This window comes from Aulostomus chinensis, chromosome 20, assembly GCF_037954235.1.
Source record: "Aulostomus chinensis isolate RoL2024-O1b breed Wild chromosome 20, RoL_Achi_v1.0, whole genome shotgun sequence".
Taxonomy (NCBI): domain Eukaryota; kingdom Metazoa; phylum Chordata; class Actinopteri; order Syngnathiformes; family Aulostomidae; genus Aulostomus; species Aulostomus chinensis.
This window is the reverse complement of record NC_141339.1, coordinates 6,079,718-6,097,800: the sequence shown is the minus strand read 5'-3', so window position 1 is coordinate 6,097,800 and position 18,083 is coordinate 6,079,718. Positions and strand designations below refer to the sequence as shown.

Here is an 18,083-nt window from a genome sequence, read left to right as displayed (position 1 = left end):
TAAGGAGGTTTGGACCAATCAGAGCAATATTGGAACACGCCTGAGGCAGTAAGAAGTCATTGTTTATGGAATTTGCTTATCAAATTGTCTGGTTTCACAAGCAGAACTACTTTGATCCCTTACATGCAGCACAACTCACATATACAAATACAACATACGCAAATGTTTATATACACACAAAAAACATGCAGAAGATTCATATGTGAAAGAATATTACTCTGCTCTGTTTTTTAATGCCTCGCCATACATCTGTGTTTTTTTTGTTGAAAAAAGTCATGCATAAGTATTATAACTCTCTCATTTCAATTTAGACTAACAGGTGGCATCTCGGTGGCACGGTGGTGCAGTGGTTAGCACTGTCACCTCACAGCAAGAAGGTCCCGAGTTTGAGCTCCGGCTCAAGTATGGGATCTTTCTGTGTGGCGTCTGCATATTCTCCCTGTGCCTGTGTGGGTTCTCTCCAGGAACTCTGGCTTCCTCCCACCGTCCAAAGACATGCAAGAGGGGATGAAGTTAATCAGATACTCTAAATTGACCGTAGGTGTGACTGTAAGTTTGAATGGTTGTCTGTCTATTTGTGTTGGCTCTGCATTGGACTAGCGACCTGTCCAGGGTGAACCCTGCCTCTCGCCCAAAAGCCGATAGGCTCCAAACCTCTGCGACCCTTAACAGGATGAGCGGAAGAAAATGGATGGATGGATGGACTTCACTTATGAATAGGCAGTCTAGCTTGTAAATGACTGACATCTTGCCTGAAGAAGAGGATCTCTCATTAGGAAAAAGAAACCTTATCAGTCTTCACTGATCCACCTGCACAAGCCAAATAAATGCCATTTTTCTGATGAATTGTGGGGAGGGGACAAAACATGTAATTGCTATTGAGCAGGATTTTGATTGCAACTTGTCCCATCAATCATTAAGTTACTTTGTCACATGATGTTGGAAATGTCCAAAGACAAGAAAATGGGGACTAGGTTAATCAGATACTCTAAATTGACCGTAGGTGTGGCTGTGAGTGTGAATGGTTGTCTGTCTATATGTGTTGGCCCTGCGATGGACCAGCGACCTGCGCAGGGTGAACCCCGCCTCTTGCCCAAAGGCTGCTGGGATAGGAGCCAGCCCCCCCGCAACCCTTAAAAGGATAAGCGGTAGAAAATGATGGATGGTGACAGGTCATATCAGGAAGTAACGTGAACACCTTGAGTGACTGGATGACCTGGTATTTTAATTCTAGAACAGACACTAGGTACACACACCAAGATGCAGGCCTATTTAAACTGATCCTAGATCTGTAGTTAAAATTTAGAATCTTTTCGGCACATTTTCCCCAAACAAGGTCAACAGTAAAGAGATGAGGCAATGAAGGTCCCAAGTTAACATTGATAAACATCCATTTCCCCTTTTCTCAAAGATTTTTAATTAGGTTTTTGATTGAATATCTGCCTTATTTTTTAGACCCATAATCCATCCAGTATTTAACATATGCACCATCTTGCAACTGACCATAGTGAGGTCTTTTCATGAGCAGAAACCCCATTTCAAGTGGGTTTTAAGAAATCAAGGAAAAAGGTGAACTTTTTTTTTTTTAAAAAGGCCTTGATTCTTTCCAGAGATAAGAGTTCAATTACAATAGAAACACCTACATTTCAAATGAAACTAAATGTAGCTGTTTTAGATAGGCCATTGGTACTCATCTGCTTCATTTGTAGTCTTCAACCACCTCTGCAGGTCGTGAGGGGGCCAAAAGTCCCTTTCACATTTGTTTTGGAGGTCTGAGCTGATGCATTGAAGAGTACTATGTGCAGTCCACACACACCATGTTATTTAGTTATATCTGCCTTAATATTAAAGAAAGACGATGTGATTAAAATATTTATTTAAAAAAAACAGACATCACATAAATAAAGTGTAGTCTAGGTGAACAGTTACATGACTCATGCAGTACATTTATGTCCAACAGCAAGCCTGCAGTTGCCAATGCACAAGGCTCACTGTAGTTCCCAAATATTGATCTCCACTTCATGGAGCTCTTAGGTCACATGACAACTCTGTATGTCTTAAAATCAGAAGTTTGAAAAAAAAAATGCAGAAACCAGGGGCATGCAGGACGTACAACCCACTCTGAAGCAACATGCAAGAAATAACTTTCAAAAATGAAGACCATGCAACGCATTGGCTTAAAACAAGCTTTGCACCCTTGATTATAAATGTAGCAGTTTTTGGCAGAGCTGGAACATCTTCCACACACAAAAAGCCCCAATCAAGCAAATACTGTGCAAGTGAGAAAGCCACACAATACATTTTCATTCAAGAACAGTAAAAAGTCACTGCAATCCAAAGCAAATAATAAAAAACCAAACCTGCATCAGCAGCATTTAACATTGGTTCAATTCACTGATTAAGTGGCAGATGTTACCCAGCCAAAAGCTCACTTCATAGTAGTCAAGAAAGCATGTTTCCATGGTGAAAAAACTTCACATAAAACTTCAGTGACCAACAGTGTGCTCAGGTGGAGATTCAACATATGGGATAAAGGAACCCTACAGAACTTTTCTGGAATAACTTTCTGCACAGCATAGCAGGAAAAGCAAATGAGTCATCTTTTGATTTGAGAGCCACAAAGTGTGCACCACTGTAAGAAAAACTGAAAAAATTTTTTTTCTAAAAGTAAAAAGTTTGACTCCCACAAGAAGAGTCCACATTTTTACATCACAGCTAAAAAGAGCAAGATTCCAAAATGGTGTAATGTTACAAGGCAGTCATGATAACTTTTTTCTTGTGGCCTTAATTCTCCATGACCATTGACAGCCAAAACAAAAAAAATTCTAATGTTCACCAGTGTCACTGCAGCTCTTCTGGTGTACCAAATTAATTTGTATAAATACATGTAATAATTCCATATTAGATTATATGCATTTGCAATCAGCTCACCATGTGTCTTCCACATATCCCTTGAATGCTTATTCTGACATCAATTAAAGGCCAGCTTCAATCAAAGTCCCTTAACTTCTAGCCTTACTATATTTTAATTAAATTATCAAGACACAGAAACAAATTTCCCGGGGGGGGGGGGGGGGGGGGGGACTGAAGAATGTTCATGGGGGGACAGACATGAACTGACAGGAGTCTTACATTTTATCCTTGCCATGTTGGTGGATCTCAAACTATGAAGCAGAAAGCAAGCAGCAGATACCTGCTGGTGTCAAGTAAGAGCTATCAAGTCAAGATCCACCTGATGATGACAAAACAGACTCTACAAAGAAACTTAATTATTAAATAAACAAATATGACCCCCCCCCCCAAAAAAAGAGGTTATAATGGCTCAGACAAATCCAAGGCAATGTAGAACAGCTGTAAGGATATTGCACTTTGGGAAGGTAATTGCATTACACAGTAGTCCAGTTTCCATCAATCCACCTCAGAAGCATTTCCTGAAGACAATCTGAGGTCCAAAGTCTTCATATTCCTCCTGACTGATCCATGCAGAGCTGAAACTGTGCAGGTTGGCCAGCGCTGCTCCGCCACGCCACACTGAGAAGTCTCTGTCTTCAGGACATGTAACGCAAACAGTCTTCCTCACGTCGACTGCCGCCAAACCTTGAATTTCAGCCTGGAGCCTCTGTGGCAGGCCAGGAAGCAGAGTATTGCCACCTTCACCAAGGAGATGACCACATCAAATTACAAATACATTTTTAAGGCATAAAGCTTGTAAAGTTATGCTTTGGATTGATAGCACAGCTTGAGTGCATCGGACACAGTTATGCAACACTCAGAAGCCTACTGTTACCTGACAGTACAATGTTTCCCAGGAAGCAGCGCCGCAGGTCAATGTCTGAGCTAAGGATTGACTTGAAGATGCTCTCGTGCACCCCATAGTGGTCCCGTCCAATCAGCTCAGGTTTAAAAAGAATCTCAGGAGCCCTAGATGGAGAGGAAGTTTCAGTACTTTGCTTGATAAAGAGGGCAGCTGGCCCATGTGTGTTCAGAACTGGTTAAACAGAGTTATCTTACAATACACAAATGGAGCAAAAACAAATGGTGACAAGAGTTATAAAAAGACAATGAACAAGATAATCCAACTCCTCTAAACAATTGCGCTGATTGGTAAGTGTATACAGTATCAAGGTAATATCATGGGTGCTCTGACCATTCCAACTTTTTATTTTCAAGGTTAGAAAAGTGTTTTAGTTGCCCGAGTCTTGGCATAGGATTGTATACTGGGTTTTATTTTGCCACTCTAAAAAAAAAAAAAAAAAGTCAGTCATTCTTATTTGAAACACTGTCATGAACCTTTGTTGCATTTCATTCATTGCCTTTTAGTTTTATAAAATACAAATACTTGGGCCAGTTTCCATGTCTGGGGATCAGACAGCCAAGGCCCCTGCCTTGGTCTGCTGCCCAAACCACCAACGCACCAAGTACTTGGCATCCGAATATAAATAACACAATTTAGTGATAGCACAATTCAGTGATACAAACCAACTTTACTTGAAAAACAAAAGTTCCTTTAAAAATTTTGTGCAAACAAGCTCTTTCTTAGTGGTGCTGTCAAGCAAATATAATTCCGATAAGATTAATGCACTTGTTTGACTAATGTACTTTTGACTTCTATTGTCCAAAGGGAAATAACTTTCACAGAACTGCACTCCTTTGACAAAAATGCAGCAGACGCATAATCATAACAGTAGACTTGAGATGACTTCAACACAAACACTTCCCACCACCCACAAATAGAAAGGTTAATCGCACTCAGCAGAGTATTGTTGAGGCATGTAATGGCTGAGGGTATCAGGCATCTTCCAAAGCCCAACCCTGAAGGCTGTGTGGTTACTGAGTGCCTGTGGGGAGTCCTGTTCTATTGAAATTGTGACGCGTGTAATGGCTTGGTTACTAAGTTCAGTGAGGTTGGGTAGAGGAAGACCTATTATTTTTTGCAGCAGTGTTGGTCACCTCCAACATAAAAACAGAGGTCAGAGAGTCAAATTTCTATTGTACTATACATTTTTTAAACATCACTTGGTCGTCTGGCTATCAGTCCAAGCAAAAAAAACTGGGGCGGCATGTTACCTGAACCGCTCTGTACTGAGGGTGACGATCTGTCCATCTGGCATGGTGTAATGCATCTCTCTACCGGAAGACCCCCCGCCAGTCAGCTCAGCCTCATAGTCAAGAGCTACACAGCAGCATTTCTCCTTCATCTCCCTCACTATCTCCATCTCAGCTGAGGTGCGCATACACACCCCCTGTTCCTGAAGAAGCTTCAACAACAGGCAGAAAAATATAGTATTAGTGGTTATGAAATGGAAAGATATTAGAGTGAGAGTGATGATTCCTGACAGAAAGTAGTGAACTCATTTCTCAGTGTCACGATGTTTTTTCAGCCCATCTGCATACTCTGGCATCACCACAGTACCACGTACGCCATCAAATCGGCCGGAATGGTTGCTTTGAAGGTAGCAACAGTGTATCCTTTACAATATCAGTACCGTATTTTCCGCACTATAAGGCGCACCCAAAAACCTTGAATTTTCTCAAAAACCGACAGTGCACCTTATAATCTGATGCGCCTTATGTGTGGATCAATATTGGTTCATTATGGCTACCGTAGTCAGGGGTTGTCGCCGAAGTAACGGCGGTAAAAACGGTATTGTCACTGAACTGCCAGACTACAACGGCAACACTGACTTGGATAATGACGACTTTGACGAGACGGAACCGGGCACGTTGGATGCCATACTCGCCCAACTGTTCAACTCGGACACTGAAGAGGAAGAATTCGATGGATTCGTGGATGAGGAATGAACTGAAAGAGTGAGCTTCACGTGTTTACAACTGAACGAGGCTTGGGAGATATTGTGAATATGGACATTAACGTTTGGACAACGTTGAGTTATTTAGATATTGTTATTTGCACTATTTCGAGAGTTACTATATTGTGATTGCACTAGCGTTTGATTTACTGACTGTTTCTTTTACGTGTTTACTGAATCAGGGAAAAGTTCCCCTCCCCATTTGTGAATGCACTCTTGTTTTGGGAGTCAACGGAGTTGTCAGAACGTTGGTTTGTATTCTGCGAATAAGGTTTGACCGACCGACTTATCTGACTGTTTTGTTGACGTTCCCTTTAGCGCAGCTCCATCTAGTGGATGCATAACGCAACCCCAGCCACTACAGTCGTTTAGATTCTATGCGCCTTATAATGCGCCCTATATATGAAAAACGTTTTAAAATAGGCCATTCATTGAGGGTGCGCCTTATAATCCGATGCGCCTTATTAGTGCGGAAAATACGGTACATCATATACCTGTGTTACTCTATCCAAAAGACATTTAGGCAATTACTTAAAGCTACCTGGCTAGAAGATATTAGCCAAGCATGCCATCACACATTACCATCAAAAACCACCACCAGACACACATTTTCAAAATGCTATTTGCTAAAGTCTTTTCAAAACAAATGTTTTTTAGAGGCCAATGACCATGGTCTATTTGGAGCAATACATTGCTCTCAAGTATGCTGAGTGTATATTACAGAGGTGACAAAATTGACTGGCATCTATCCAACATCTTTAAGCTATAGAATCTTCAGTGAGGCACTGAGACAGCAACCTTGTCTTCTGAGAAGACACCTAGTTTCACACATCCCACACAGATCCATCTATACTGAAACATCTACAAAGATTATTCATAACTGTCTTTCAGTGTAAAATGGGCAAGGAAAATGTTGCTGAATACCCTTTTAAGATTTACTGTCACATCTCCACCAGCCAGAGGGAAGCGCTGCACTGCATGAGGTAGACAGTATCCCTCACACACAGGCACACTGTGGCTCACCCCATCTCCAGAGTCAAACACCACACCTACAAGGAAAACAATTGAATACCATGCAAAAATGCAGATATGAAGGCAAAATTATGAAGTAACCAGATTACCAGTGCATCTTCCTGCTGCATGAAGTGCCAACACTGCCTGCATGGCCACATAGGTGAATGGGACGTTGAAACACTCAAACATGACCTCTACCATACGCTGACGGTTCTTCAGCGGGTTCATAGCTGCCTCTGTCAGCAGGACAGGGTGATCATCTGAATCCACACACAACTGTTGGAATGTATGATGCCATATCTGAAAGTACAATCAAAACACATCCAAGTTTGTTTGTTTTTTTAAATACTGAACCAACAAGAGGAAGCAAACAATGCCAAGATTAGCTGTGACAACTAGTAAAAAGGTAAAAACTTTACCTTACAGTTATATGTACAATCACATATGTAACCAAATCAAGGAGTATTTCATGATGGAACTAGCTTCCATTTTGTTTTTGAAAATCATCCACTTCTTCAGTCAGGTGTAAAACCCCGTTTGGCATTGTTATGCCACAGACATTAAAAATAGTTTCAAGAAGGTCATTTATGTTCATCGTAGTAGAGGGATCCCCTCCATGAGGTGTCTTCCTTTCTGACAATTTAAAAAGTTTTTGTTTTGGGTAGTGTTTACTCACCTGAATCAATGAGTTTAAAATAACCTCATGCCCCCAATTTTTAAACACTTCTGTGGGTATTCATTTGCCTTATTTTATGTTTCTGGTTTAACCTCTCTTGGTTCTGCTCAATAGACCACATCCACAGCAGTCAGGTGGAGAAGTAGTATTGTTCCCTCATGCACCTCCCAGTATCTTGTTGGACCTTTTTGGTCGGCACAATACTCAATGATTCAAACACAAGCAGCATTGAATTGGAGACTGTGCAATATCCTTTTTTAATATGCTCTCTGGTTCAATGTACCAAATGGTTCCAAGCTTTGGTCTAAGATGGTGCATCACCTTGTAGCGATTGTAAAGCCCCTTGAGACATAAAGATTTTGAGCTATCCATGCACAATTTGAGTAATCCAAGTGAGAACATGTTGCTTTATACCAGTGTTAAGGACCAATTCTTGTGCCCTCATGGGAAGAAGTCTCTCTGAGTGGACTTCCCTGTTTCAATAGCAAACTGCAGTGAGGCCTCATGATCATCTTACCCTCTCCATTTCATCCCAGTTGCAAATGATTCCATGCTTCATGGGGTGCTTCAGAGCTAGGACCCCTCTCATGTGTTGAGCCTCATGACCAATGTAGGTCTCCCTTTTAAAGTCACCATTCATTATCTCCTGCCAAGATGAAATTAGTAAGATCAGGTACAGTAAGAAGTAGCACCATATTGTCATAGCTTCTGTATATTACAGTACGGGTGGATGATGAGTATTCCCTTACCTCATATTTTGGCTGTCCTATAATTGTTGGGAATATAATATTTGGAAGGTCTTGATCAGCAAATCCTGCTTTCATCAGACCAGATCCTGTGTCCAGGACTACTGGGGTCTTGAAATCTGTCACCTGCAAGTCGTGAGCACACAGTGAAACGAGCATTGATAACTGAGCGGGTCCAAGTTCCAAGCATCAACCACGCCTTCTTGGCCCAACCATCTTTTGCCTTGTTTTCAAATCAGTAATTCACACACACTGTAAAGTGTCATCATGATCAGAAATTCTGGGTCAACAACAATACCATTCATTCCTCACATATTAGCCTGCAAAACAAAGAAATCTTCACAATGAAAATACAACAGTTTTAAAGACTTAAAACTTTAAGTTCTTCACATTCAAATCTTGTGATATCTGCCAGGACTGACAGAGGGGCAAGGCTGGCAGCTCCATTGAGTGTTCAATTCAGTCACAATACATCCTGTTTTGTGAACTATGGAAAGGCCATTTATGATAGAATTCTTTGTCGTAAAAATCAATCATTTTTCACTAAACTAAATTGCAACCTATGGAACCACACTATTGCTGCCCTGGGAAACATCTCCATACTATGTTATAGTCAGAACGCAGAGCTCAATTTGTATGCCAAGATGAATGCATGTTCCTTGCAGGAGCCGCCACTAAAGCAGGAGCTTCAGTGTCATGAAGACTGCGTCATTGGTTAGCATGACTTAACCACTCAATCATTTGTACACAGAATGCATCAGTTGTGCATGTTGGGAGCACAGTTCTCCAGCCTACTGCAGACACAAATTTGCCCAAATCAGCTTTGTTGATGTTTTCAACTTGCGGGCAGCTGCTCCTGCTGCTGCCTGGACTTTCAGTTCTGCATGGAGGGAAGCCTGTATTTGTCTGCCTGATGACAATTTGGGTTGGACCAGGGTATAAGTCAACTGCTGCTTCTTACAAACACTTTGAACACACAAGGTTTAGGATCAATCTGCTAATTGAGAGAAACACCTCCATTGGGTAGAAATATAATAGACATACAATGAAAGTTTGGCCTTGGTGTCTCGCAGTCTCTGTGTTTCCACAGATCCACCAGAGCCCCAACCGCCGCCTGCATCGCCCCCCCCCCCCCCCCCCCTTATTCCCTACTGTTACACTGGCCTGCGCTCCCCTTCCATGAACCAGTCTGCCATCCAGTCCCCCATCAAGCTGGCTTGCTCTCCCTGCTTCCCCTACCAGAAGCTTCCTTCTTCAGCTGTTATTAACATTTGTGTTTCCCACATTTTGTATTGTAAACTGTTTTCTTGTCTGTAACAACATCTACTGCACGTCTGTCCATCCTGGGTGAGGGATCCTCCTCTGTTGCTCACCCTGAGGTTTCTCAGATTTTTCCCTGTTAAAAGGGTTTTCTATGGAGTTTTTCCTCAGTCGATGTGAGGGTCTAAGGGCAGAGGATGTTGTTATGATGCCATGTGAAGCCCTTTGAGACAAACTGTTTGTGAAAACGGGCTATACAAATAAAATTGCCTTGCCTTGCCTTGAAATGCTTCTTCAACAATACCTCTCTGATGTTGCTATACTGGGCCTGGACCACTGGCGACCCAGAGCTGGATATCCTCATCAAGTCAGAGTTCTGAAGCCCATCAGGCAAGTCTTCTTCCAGCTCATCTCCTCCACCTGGGTCAAACTCCAGAGGCAGGTTAGGGGGCACATCATGAGGTTGACCCCCATCTTTAGAAGAGGCCTCCACTTCCTCTTTTTGTGGCAACTCCATTTGTACAGGTGCCACTGACATATCCCCTTCTTTGGTGCTTCCTCCAGCTGAGTTGATCCAATCGAATGACAGGTTTTCATTCTCTGGAAGTGTATGGTTGTTGTTATTGTTGTTTTGTTGCTTCACATTTGGATTGGCAAACAGGACGTGACCACTGGCTACAGTCACAGTCTCTATCATGGCAACTATTGAATTATCTTGTAGGGCATAGTCTGTCAAAGTGGGATCTTGCACAACTGAATCCAATAGTTCTGAAGCAAAATGAGTTTCATGTTCAGAGAGGTCACAATTCACAGGAGGTAAAGTCTTGCTTGGGAAAGGAGACGGGTTAGATTTACCACCTGGGTCAAATGCGCCATCATCTGGCCTTGTTTCAGGCAATGTAGTTGCTTCTGGTTTGCATATGCCAATAACACCATCAGATTCATTCTTATTCATATCGTCCTGGGAGGGCAGTCGTACCTCTTCTGAAGGGTCTTCTACATCAGAGCTACTTTTTAAGACAGACAGTTCAGCTTTTGGGCAAAAAGCCTCTGGACATCGAGAATTGGGACAATGATCTAAATCTTGTGGTATATCCTCTTTGACAACTTCAAGACTTAATTCTGCTTGAGTGCCATCAGTCTCGCACATAGTCTGGTATTGAGAATTATGGTTCATCAATGCTGCTAAATGTGAACTCTCTGGTCTTGAACAAATACTGGACAAAAGCTCATTACAAAGTGCTTGATCTGCCCTATTCACTGTGATGGCCTTATCCATTATAGAACATTTTACAACCTTTCTAGCTCTGTCCTTGTGCTTTGCTTTGCACTGTTGGTCTAAACTCTTCTCAAGCTTCTCCACTTCCCTTTTCTCCCGCTCCAATAAATCCCGGAAAGCTTCCCTCTCTCTGCCCTTACTTAACAACTGGTTCGTAACTGAAGGTTTGCTCCCTGAGAGATTCTCCTTGGGGTTTGTCTCATAGCATTTGAGCTCATGAATCTTCAGGTTCTCCTCCATGATTAGCTTGTCCAAAACTTCAACCTTCTGCAGCTCTGTCAACAGGTCTGGCCTGCTGTAAATTACATCTGCTCCTGTTGAGGCATCACTACGGTGCCCGTCAGTGGAAACTTTAGCTTCACTTGTAGATCCGGTTGATCTGGGTTCGCTCAAGTTCTCAGACTCTGCAGGTTCAAAGTAGTCCTCAAGGCCAAGAACACCGGCTTCAGCCAACTCACTAGAAGATAGCTTTAAGAAAAACGTTAAGAGTACATGAAACATAATGAACAAACACTGCAAGATTTAACACTTTGGTAGTAATTTTGTATGAGTCTTTACATACCTAATAAAAAATACCTATAAACCATTAGCGATTTCAGAGTTTATACTATATGCCATCTATGGGAAAACTCAGCATTTTTCCCCGCAAGTAACAGCTTATTAGCCTAGCTTGTTAAATTCCCTGTACAGATTCCAAGTACATTAATGCCAGCACAATAAATCTGTTGACCTCTCTCAAATAAACAAGATGCACATGTCAGGCAGCATCCACTTGGTTTTTACAGAATAATACCACCACCAAAAAAGAACATAGTTGGGATAATTTAGGAATTGTGTAATCATGTACTTTGTCCAGCCAAATGTTCAGGACTAGCAGTTTTGTACACGCTTCAAACTAAGCAATTTCCAAAAGTTAAAATATTCATCACATCTGAATAGTCTGGTTTACATAGATACTAAGCCGCGACTTTTTTTCGACGCTTCATGCCCCGCGGCTTATGCTCCGGTGCGTCTTATACACGGATTTTACCTTCACCCTGGGGTGTGGCGGGCAGCGGTAGCGGGCAGTAATTCCCTATTGTTCCTGATGGTAGCTCCAAGTACAGTACTTAGAGAAATTACCATAACATTTGGCTAGGAATTTCCCTAAGTACTGTACTTTGAGCGTCCAGTCCATGCAGTGTAAAAAGAGCATCACACTATATTTTCAGTCATTTGTGCTCACCCTCAAGACGGAGAGCAGAAGAAGGAATGCTTATGATGCAGCTTTCAAGTTAAAGGCAATCAATCTGGCGGTTAAAGATGGAAATAGAGCTGCAGCACGTAAGTTTGGCATAAACGAATCGATGGTGAGACGCTGGAGGCGGCAACATGACGAACTGACCCAATGCAAAAAGACGACAAAAGCTTTCAGAGGTCATAATAGCAGATGGCCCGGACTTGAAAATGCTCTGGAAGACTGGGTCAAAACGCGAGAACGGGCGGCCAAGGTGTTTCCGCCGTGCACCGCGGCTTATATGTGTACAAAGTTGATTTTTTTTCCCTAAAATAAGCATCTGCTGCTTATATAACGGTGCGCTCTATCGTCCGGAATTTGCAGTATATTTGAAGTGTTCGTCCCCAGTGGTTCTTTGTTGCACAGCCAAGAGATGGTTTAAGCAGGATACAATTTTAACAAATAGGACATTTTGATAAAACTAAATGTCTAAAATTGTGGTTCTGAATACAACTGCAGTATGAATCTAGCTGGCTAAGTGTGGTACAGAAGATTTTTCTGAGACTTCCCTCAAGATCACTTTGGAAATGATCCAGTTTCCGTCAAGGTCTACAGTAAGTAGTTTGTGTTCAGTCATCAAGCTGCTTCTGAAGGCAGCATTGAGCCTGCATTACATAAAGTAAGATCTGCTAAATGTACAGTTCTGATTTAAAATTTGACAGATGGGATGGTGAAGTTCTCAAGGGTCTAGCCACTCAAGAGAGTGGAATTGGCCAAAATTAAGGAAGTGTTACTATATTCGTTTAAAAATGTTGCATCGAGTCAAATTATGAGCAAATTTTGCTTAAAAGTTGTTTTGACACACTTTCAGGTCAGGAATACCAGTCCTCTCATTTTATCATAATGGCATGAATAAGTGTGTACTACAAATTTTTGGGGTGGCAAATTTGATCACCAAATGTCAACATGTTCCGCACACCAACTTGACTGAGTACCAACAGTCACTACTGAGGGGGGAAGCAAACAATTTGCCACGTAGGGCATGCCGTTATACCTGGCAATTAACAAAAAGTTGTGAAAGAGCGCTTACATCAATACAGCTAATCAAGAAAATGTGCATGCAGCTTTCTGAGCACCAACACCTGAAACCAAGAAATACTTGATTGAGCTTATGACAGATGCAGTCAAAATTTCAGGGCCGTTTCTGGTGCTTACAACTGAACCTATGCTGCTTTGGGTCCCCTATCAGTTAGGTCTGAATGTCAATAATCAGCAGTCTGATTGCTAATGAAAACGGGCTATACAAATAAAATTGCCTTGCCTAATGCTGTAATCGTATTTAGCTGAATCAAATTAAACAAGCTAAAACTGCAATGTCGCAACCCTCCTCACCTTACTGCACGAGTCAAACCACATATAAAACAGTGTTAAGGGCAAACGAATAGGTGATATTAACACCCCTCTAGATCAAACTTTCATTGCATTGAAATAATTTTTTTTTTAAACAGATCAAATTAATGGAACCATAGCTCTAAATAATTGAAGTTAAATCAAGACAGTTGGCATAAATAAAAAACTCCATGAGAAGTGGAAAGCTTAAGTAACAGTCCTCAATTAGCAGGTTTACTCTCATCTCTGGAAAATATGCATAGAGATCAGCAGGAAATCTAACTGTACTAACATACCACATCAAGGTGGCCCTCATTGTCCCACACAGGCCAGAGACCATGTCTGTCTTCTGACTTCAACAGGGCATCCAGAACAGCCTCCTGAGCCAGAACATTTTCTTCTTCCTGTAAAATTAAGAAAACAACCAAAATCCCTACAGCAAACAGCTCAAAAGAATATCTACCCAAAAATTAATTATGTTCATTGCAATCAGCAAATCTCTGTATTTCAAAGTAGATGGCATTCATCTGTGGCCACAGGATGGATGCCAGCTACATATACTTTGCTGGTTGCTTAATACTTTCTGCCCTAAGCCAACTTGAATAAGTTGGAAAATTAATCGTGCAGCACTTGAATTCCAAACTACTAATCATTATAGAAGGATAAAATTGCAGAAGCACAAGTAGCTTTTTCCAACTAAAACTCTTGCCGATTCAAATTATACATCTTACCTCTAGTATTTCACCTGTCTTGTCCAGGATTTTCTCAACTTCCCTCAACCCCTCCTGCTCTTTTAAATCCCAGTCCTTCAGAGACAAATCAATGTCACTGCAAATGAAGAAAGGGATTTCATTTGATGTTCTGTGATGCACAAATAACTGAGAAGTTGCATTTGACTTTTCGATGTAGCACACTGCTATCTTTTTCAGATACAAACAGTCAATGTTATGACTGAGCAAGAAAAGTGTCTCAAACAGTTTGGAGATGTCAAGAAAATATGAAGATCAGACCACTAACATTAGTATTCACCAGGACTTATTGTCACTTAAGTCCACTGTTCAACAAAATTTAGATTTGCATTTTGTGGACAAAATGCAAATCTAAGGTGGATTACCTTTTCACAGAATCCTGATTTAGGTTATGAAGGTCAAAGGAGTCCCAGAGAAGAGTAGGAATCCCCTCTATTGTGTATCCAGACTGGTCTCGTCCATCTGTAATAGTGCTGGAGAGGACTTTTGAAATGGGACTTAGTTCAGAATCCTCTAGACTGCTTTGTGAATGCATTATCCAGTTGTGGCTCCCTGGCCCTCTGGGCTGAGTGCTCCCCTGCACTTCTGTCTGTGTGAGCTCATCTAGAGACCTGGGATCTGAGTTATCTGACGACTGTAGCTGTCTCTTTTGTGGTGTTGTGTTCTGTGTGATAGTGACCGTGTACGAATTTTCCAGATCATCTACTGGTAAACTGAGCCAAGGATTATTTGGTAGACCAGTTGAACGCTTCACTTTGATCTCAAAATTGAGGGAATCCGCAGTTACTTTGGGGATGATCTGGACACTAGCCCTGGAGGAGTTTCCCACAGTGTCAAACTCTCCCCTGTTCTCCTCAGAGTCAGATAAACTGAAGATATTCCCTTTGTGGATTTGAGCCTGGTTCACAGCTGGCCTCACAGTATCCCTAGTCAAAGTTAATCTGGAAAAACTTTCCGCCCTTTTCCTCCCTCCCAGAGCTTCCAGTGGACTGCTCCCTGCTCCATCAAAACCAGAGTCAAATGAGCTGAGGGATGGGGGTTTACCCTGAGCTGAGACAGACACAGGCATTACTGTCGATGGAGACGTTCCCAAGAAGGTGGTCTCCTTTCCAGTTTCACATTTAGTCATGTTAGAGTCTCGAGGGTCTTGAACATCTGCTCTGTGTGTAGAACTGCCAGCAGAGAAATGATGTCCATGGCTGCTCCGCAACAACTCATACTGCCACCGTAAAGCGAGCTGGAGGTGAGTGACAGCCACTGGACCCGAAGAAATGAGAAGTTTCCTCAGGGTCATGCACCTAATAAAAACACGTTACATTTAAATTGTCAATTTTTACAGAAAACATAACAGACATGTTTGTCAATTACCTTACATTTGTGGCATTAATGAGTCTTGTCGTAATGGACCTGCCCCTTTCTACTCACAAAAACTGTCCCATGTCTACAGTCTTTGCAGATAATGTAGTAAACATTAAAAATTAGCATATTTAGAAGAAGCCATCATAAGGGTACAGATATTCAGATTGATGTAGCCATATTCATGATAACCTCCATCCAGGGGGAACTTTAAATGCAAAATATTGAATTTGTTTCAGAACGATCCAGAAATGGATCTGACTACATCACCACGGTAGAAAGTGTGTGCTCTCCAGACGCTCTGTTCTTATAGTTTACAGATGCAGCTAAAAAAAAAAAAACACTGCTCAACTACCAATTTACAGAGCTTTCAAATAATTTTATAAGAGGGTAGACAAGAACTTGAAAGAGTGTACTGAAGGGTTTCAATACAATCTGAAATTTAAGCCCCTTTCAAGACCATTATGAATACATTTTACAATCCACTTCACATTAAATGAGCACAAAAAAGAAAGAAGAATCCCCGAATTACCTCCCAAGTAAATCAATGGATTCATATTCAACAGAATATTTTACAGGTTTTTGTTCGAGGCTGCACAAGTTCTTTTGGTTGCTCTCATTTCTGATCATTGCCTTCTGAGGTGTGGTTTCAGTGTATTTACCTGACCATTGCCTGGTGTGGCTGGATTTCTGACAGAGTGTGAGTTGGGTTCTTATAGTCAATATTGACCACCACATCATTTCATCATCACATGTCATTTGGACAATAAGCTGTTTGAAAGTCCTGTTGTCACTTGTTCTTCAATACCATAAAATGGACTTGAGTATGCATTTGTCTGAACACGTCACAGTTAAGCACCTTCTGAGCCTCTTAGCTAGAGTGTTGCAATGTGGTTGTAGAATGAACAAAGCTGCTCAGCACCCTCTGATAAAGTTTGACCAGAATGCAAAGTTTTCTTTAGTGGTCATTTGTTCCATGTTGGCTATAGTTTTGGTACAGCATGACCAATAATGTGAACAAAATGTTATGTTATTCACATGTACATGATTAAAAAACAAATGCCTAAACATTGTAAAAATTTCTCTTCATTTCCAATCACATAGAAACAGACAGAAAACATTAAATTATATATACTATGAACTACCCTTTATTCCCCCCCATAAAAGGATCTAAGTAATATTTTCCTGTGAAAATGTCAAAACTAGACACACGCAGTGGACTACTTGCCTGGGTGGAGGTCTGCTCTGTTTCTTGAGGCAAAGCCACAAATGAAACTATTAGCCTTGCTTAAAAAAGGAACATTTCCTACATAAATCTCAATATTTGAAAACATTTTGGTGAGAATCTGTTCATTTTTGAAGAATAAAACCATCAACTCAAAGCTCTCACCGCTGAGACATCCGCTTGCCTGCTTGCTGGACCTCCACATCAGGGATGACATTGGACAGATGAGCCAGATGAACCAGCTCCTCCATATGTGGAGGAGGATTCTTCTTCAGGAAGATTGACAGTTTTTGCTTCCATGCAGGGATTGTTCCCCAGTTCCTCCTCTGCAGGAGTCGGGACCTATCATCTCTATCAATGTCTGACAAGAGCTCCTGGAGGAAGTTCTCACAGAGTACTTGAGTATACCACCTGTTGGTCTAAACAGGTAACAGTAGAGTAGTTCAGGATATGTGGTGTGTACAGTTGAAAAAAAAAAAATCATGACATCACATACATCCACTGCTCTCAGGCTGCATGTATCAAGTGACAATATAGTTCAACAACCTATAATGTATTTGATTAGCTTTGTCAACACAGCACTGATCCATTTAAACAGGTGACTTAAAAATAAAGCTTTTTGCAGACATAGCATCCAAATACAGTATTCATGCCCTGGTCAATTTAAGATTTGGGATCATTTGGCCTCCTAGTCTGTCCTTTACGATGAGCAGAATACAAATTTAGATTTCAAATCCCCCTAATCTATATTCTGAAGGTTTTTGTAGACAGGTTGGTTCACCTAGTGAGTTATTGGGTCAGTACAGGCAGCTTCAGTGCACCTTGAAATAATCATGAGTAGATTCTATTCCAAACTTTCACCTAAAATTTACCAATTAAGACTGATACAAATTTTGGGGGCACCCCTGTGGCATACTGGTAAAGTTCATGTCACGTAGGCCAAGGCCTTACAGAGAACCGGGATCGATTCCAGCCCGAGTTCTATTCTGCATGTCATCCCCCTCTGCCTCCCCCTTTCCTGTCATTTCTTCACTAATTATCTAATAAAGCATTAAGAATGCAAAAAAAAACCCAAAACTAATACAAATTTTATAAACTTTTCACACTATCCTCACCATTAAAAGAAACAAAGGGGAAAAAAAATCCCAGTTTCTAAGAAGGAGCCAGTGAGAGGATCGTAATCACAATTACTATACAACTGATTTTCCAGCCCTACTGTCAGTCCAAAAATTTGCCATAAGGGATTAATTTGTTTGATATCAGTTGATAGGAGATGTATCTCCTCAGTTATTCATCCTTAATTTTTCATATTTGTTTTTATGCTTTTCAACATGTTGAAAATAGATTTATGGCCATTGATTGG

At 41.3% G+C, this 18,083-nt stretch overlaps 1 protein-coding gene across 1 annotated transcript in view; it reads right to left on the bottom strand.

The window, feature by feature from the left end:
* Positions 1-1,866: 1,866 nt before the first annotated feature.
* Positions 1,867-18,083, bottom strand: part of LOC147242669 (uncharacterized) — a 28,532-nt gene continuing 12,315 nt past the window's right edge. Inside the window, exons 12-23 of the mRNA XM_086188859.1 lie at positions 16,886-17,139; positions 14,505-15,437; positions 14,122-14,218; positions 13,687-13,794; positions 9,811-11,253; positions 8,250-8,372; positions 8,018-8,146; positions 6,932-7,124; positions 6,735-6,859; positions 5,068-5,258; positions 3,788-3,921; positions 1,867-3,651 (exon numbers count right to left, since the gene is read on the bottom strand). Coding sequence (XP_086044985.1) covers positions 3,419-3,651; positions 3,788-3,921; positions 5,068-5,258; positions 6,735-6,859; positions 6,932-7,124; positions 8,018-8,146; positions 8,250-8,372; positions 9,811-11,253; positions 13,687-13,794; positions 14,122-14,218; positions 14,505-15,437; positions 16,886-17,139 — 3,963 coding nt within the window. The 3' untranslated portion in view covers positions 1,867-3,418. The remainder of the gene's footprint in view (positions 3,652-3,787; positions 3,922-5,067; positions 5,259-6,734; positions 6,860-6,931; positions 7,125-8,017; positions 8,147-8,249; positions 8,373-9,810; positions 11,254-13,686; positions 13,795-14,121; positions 14,219-14,504; positions 15,438-16,885; positions 17,140-18,083) is intronic.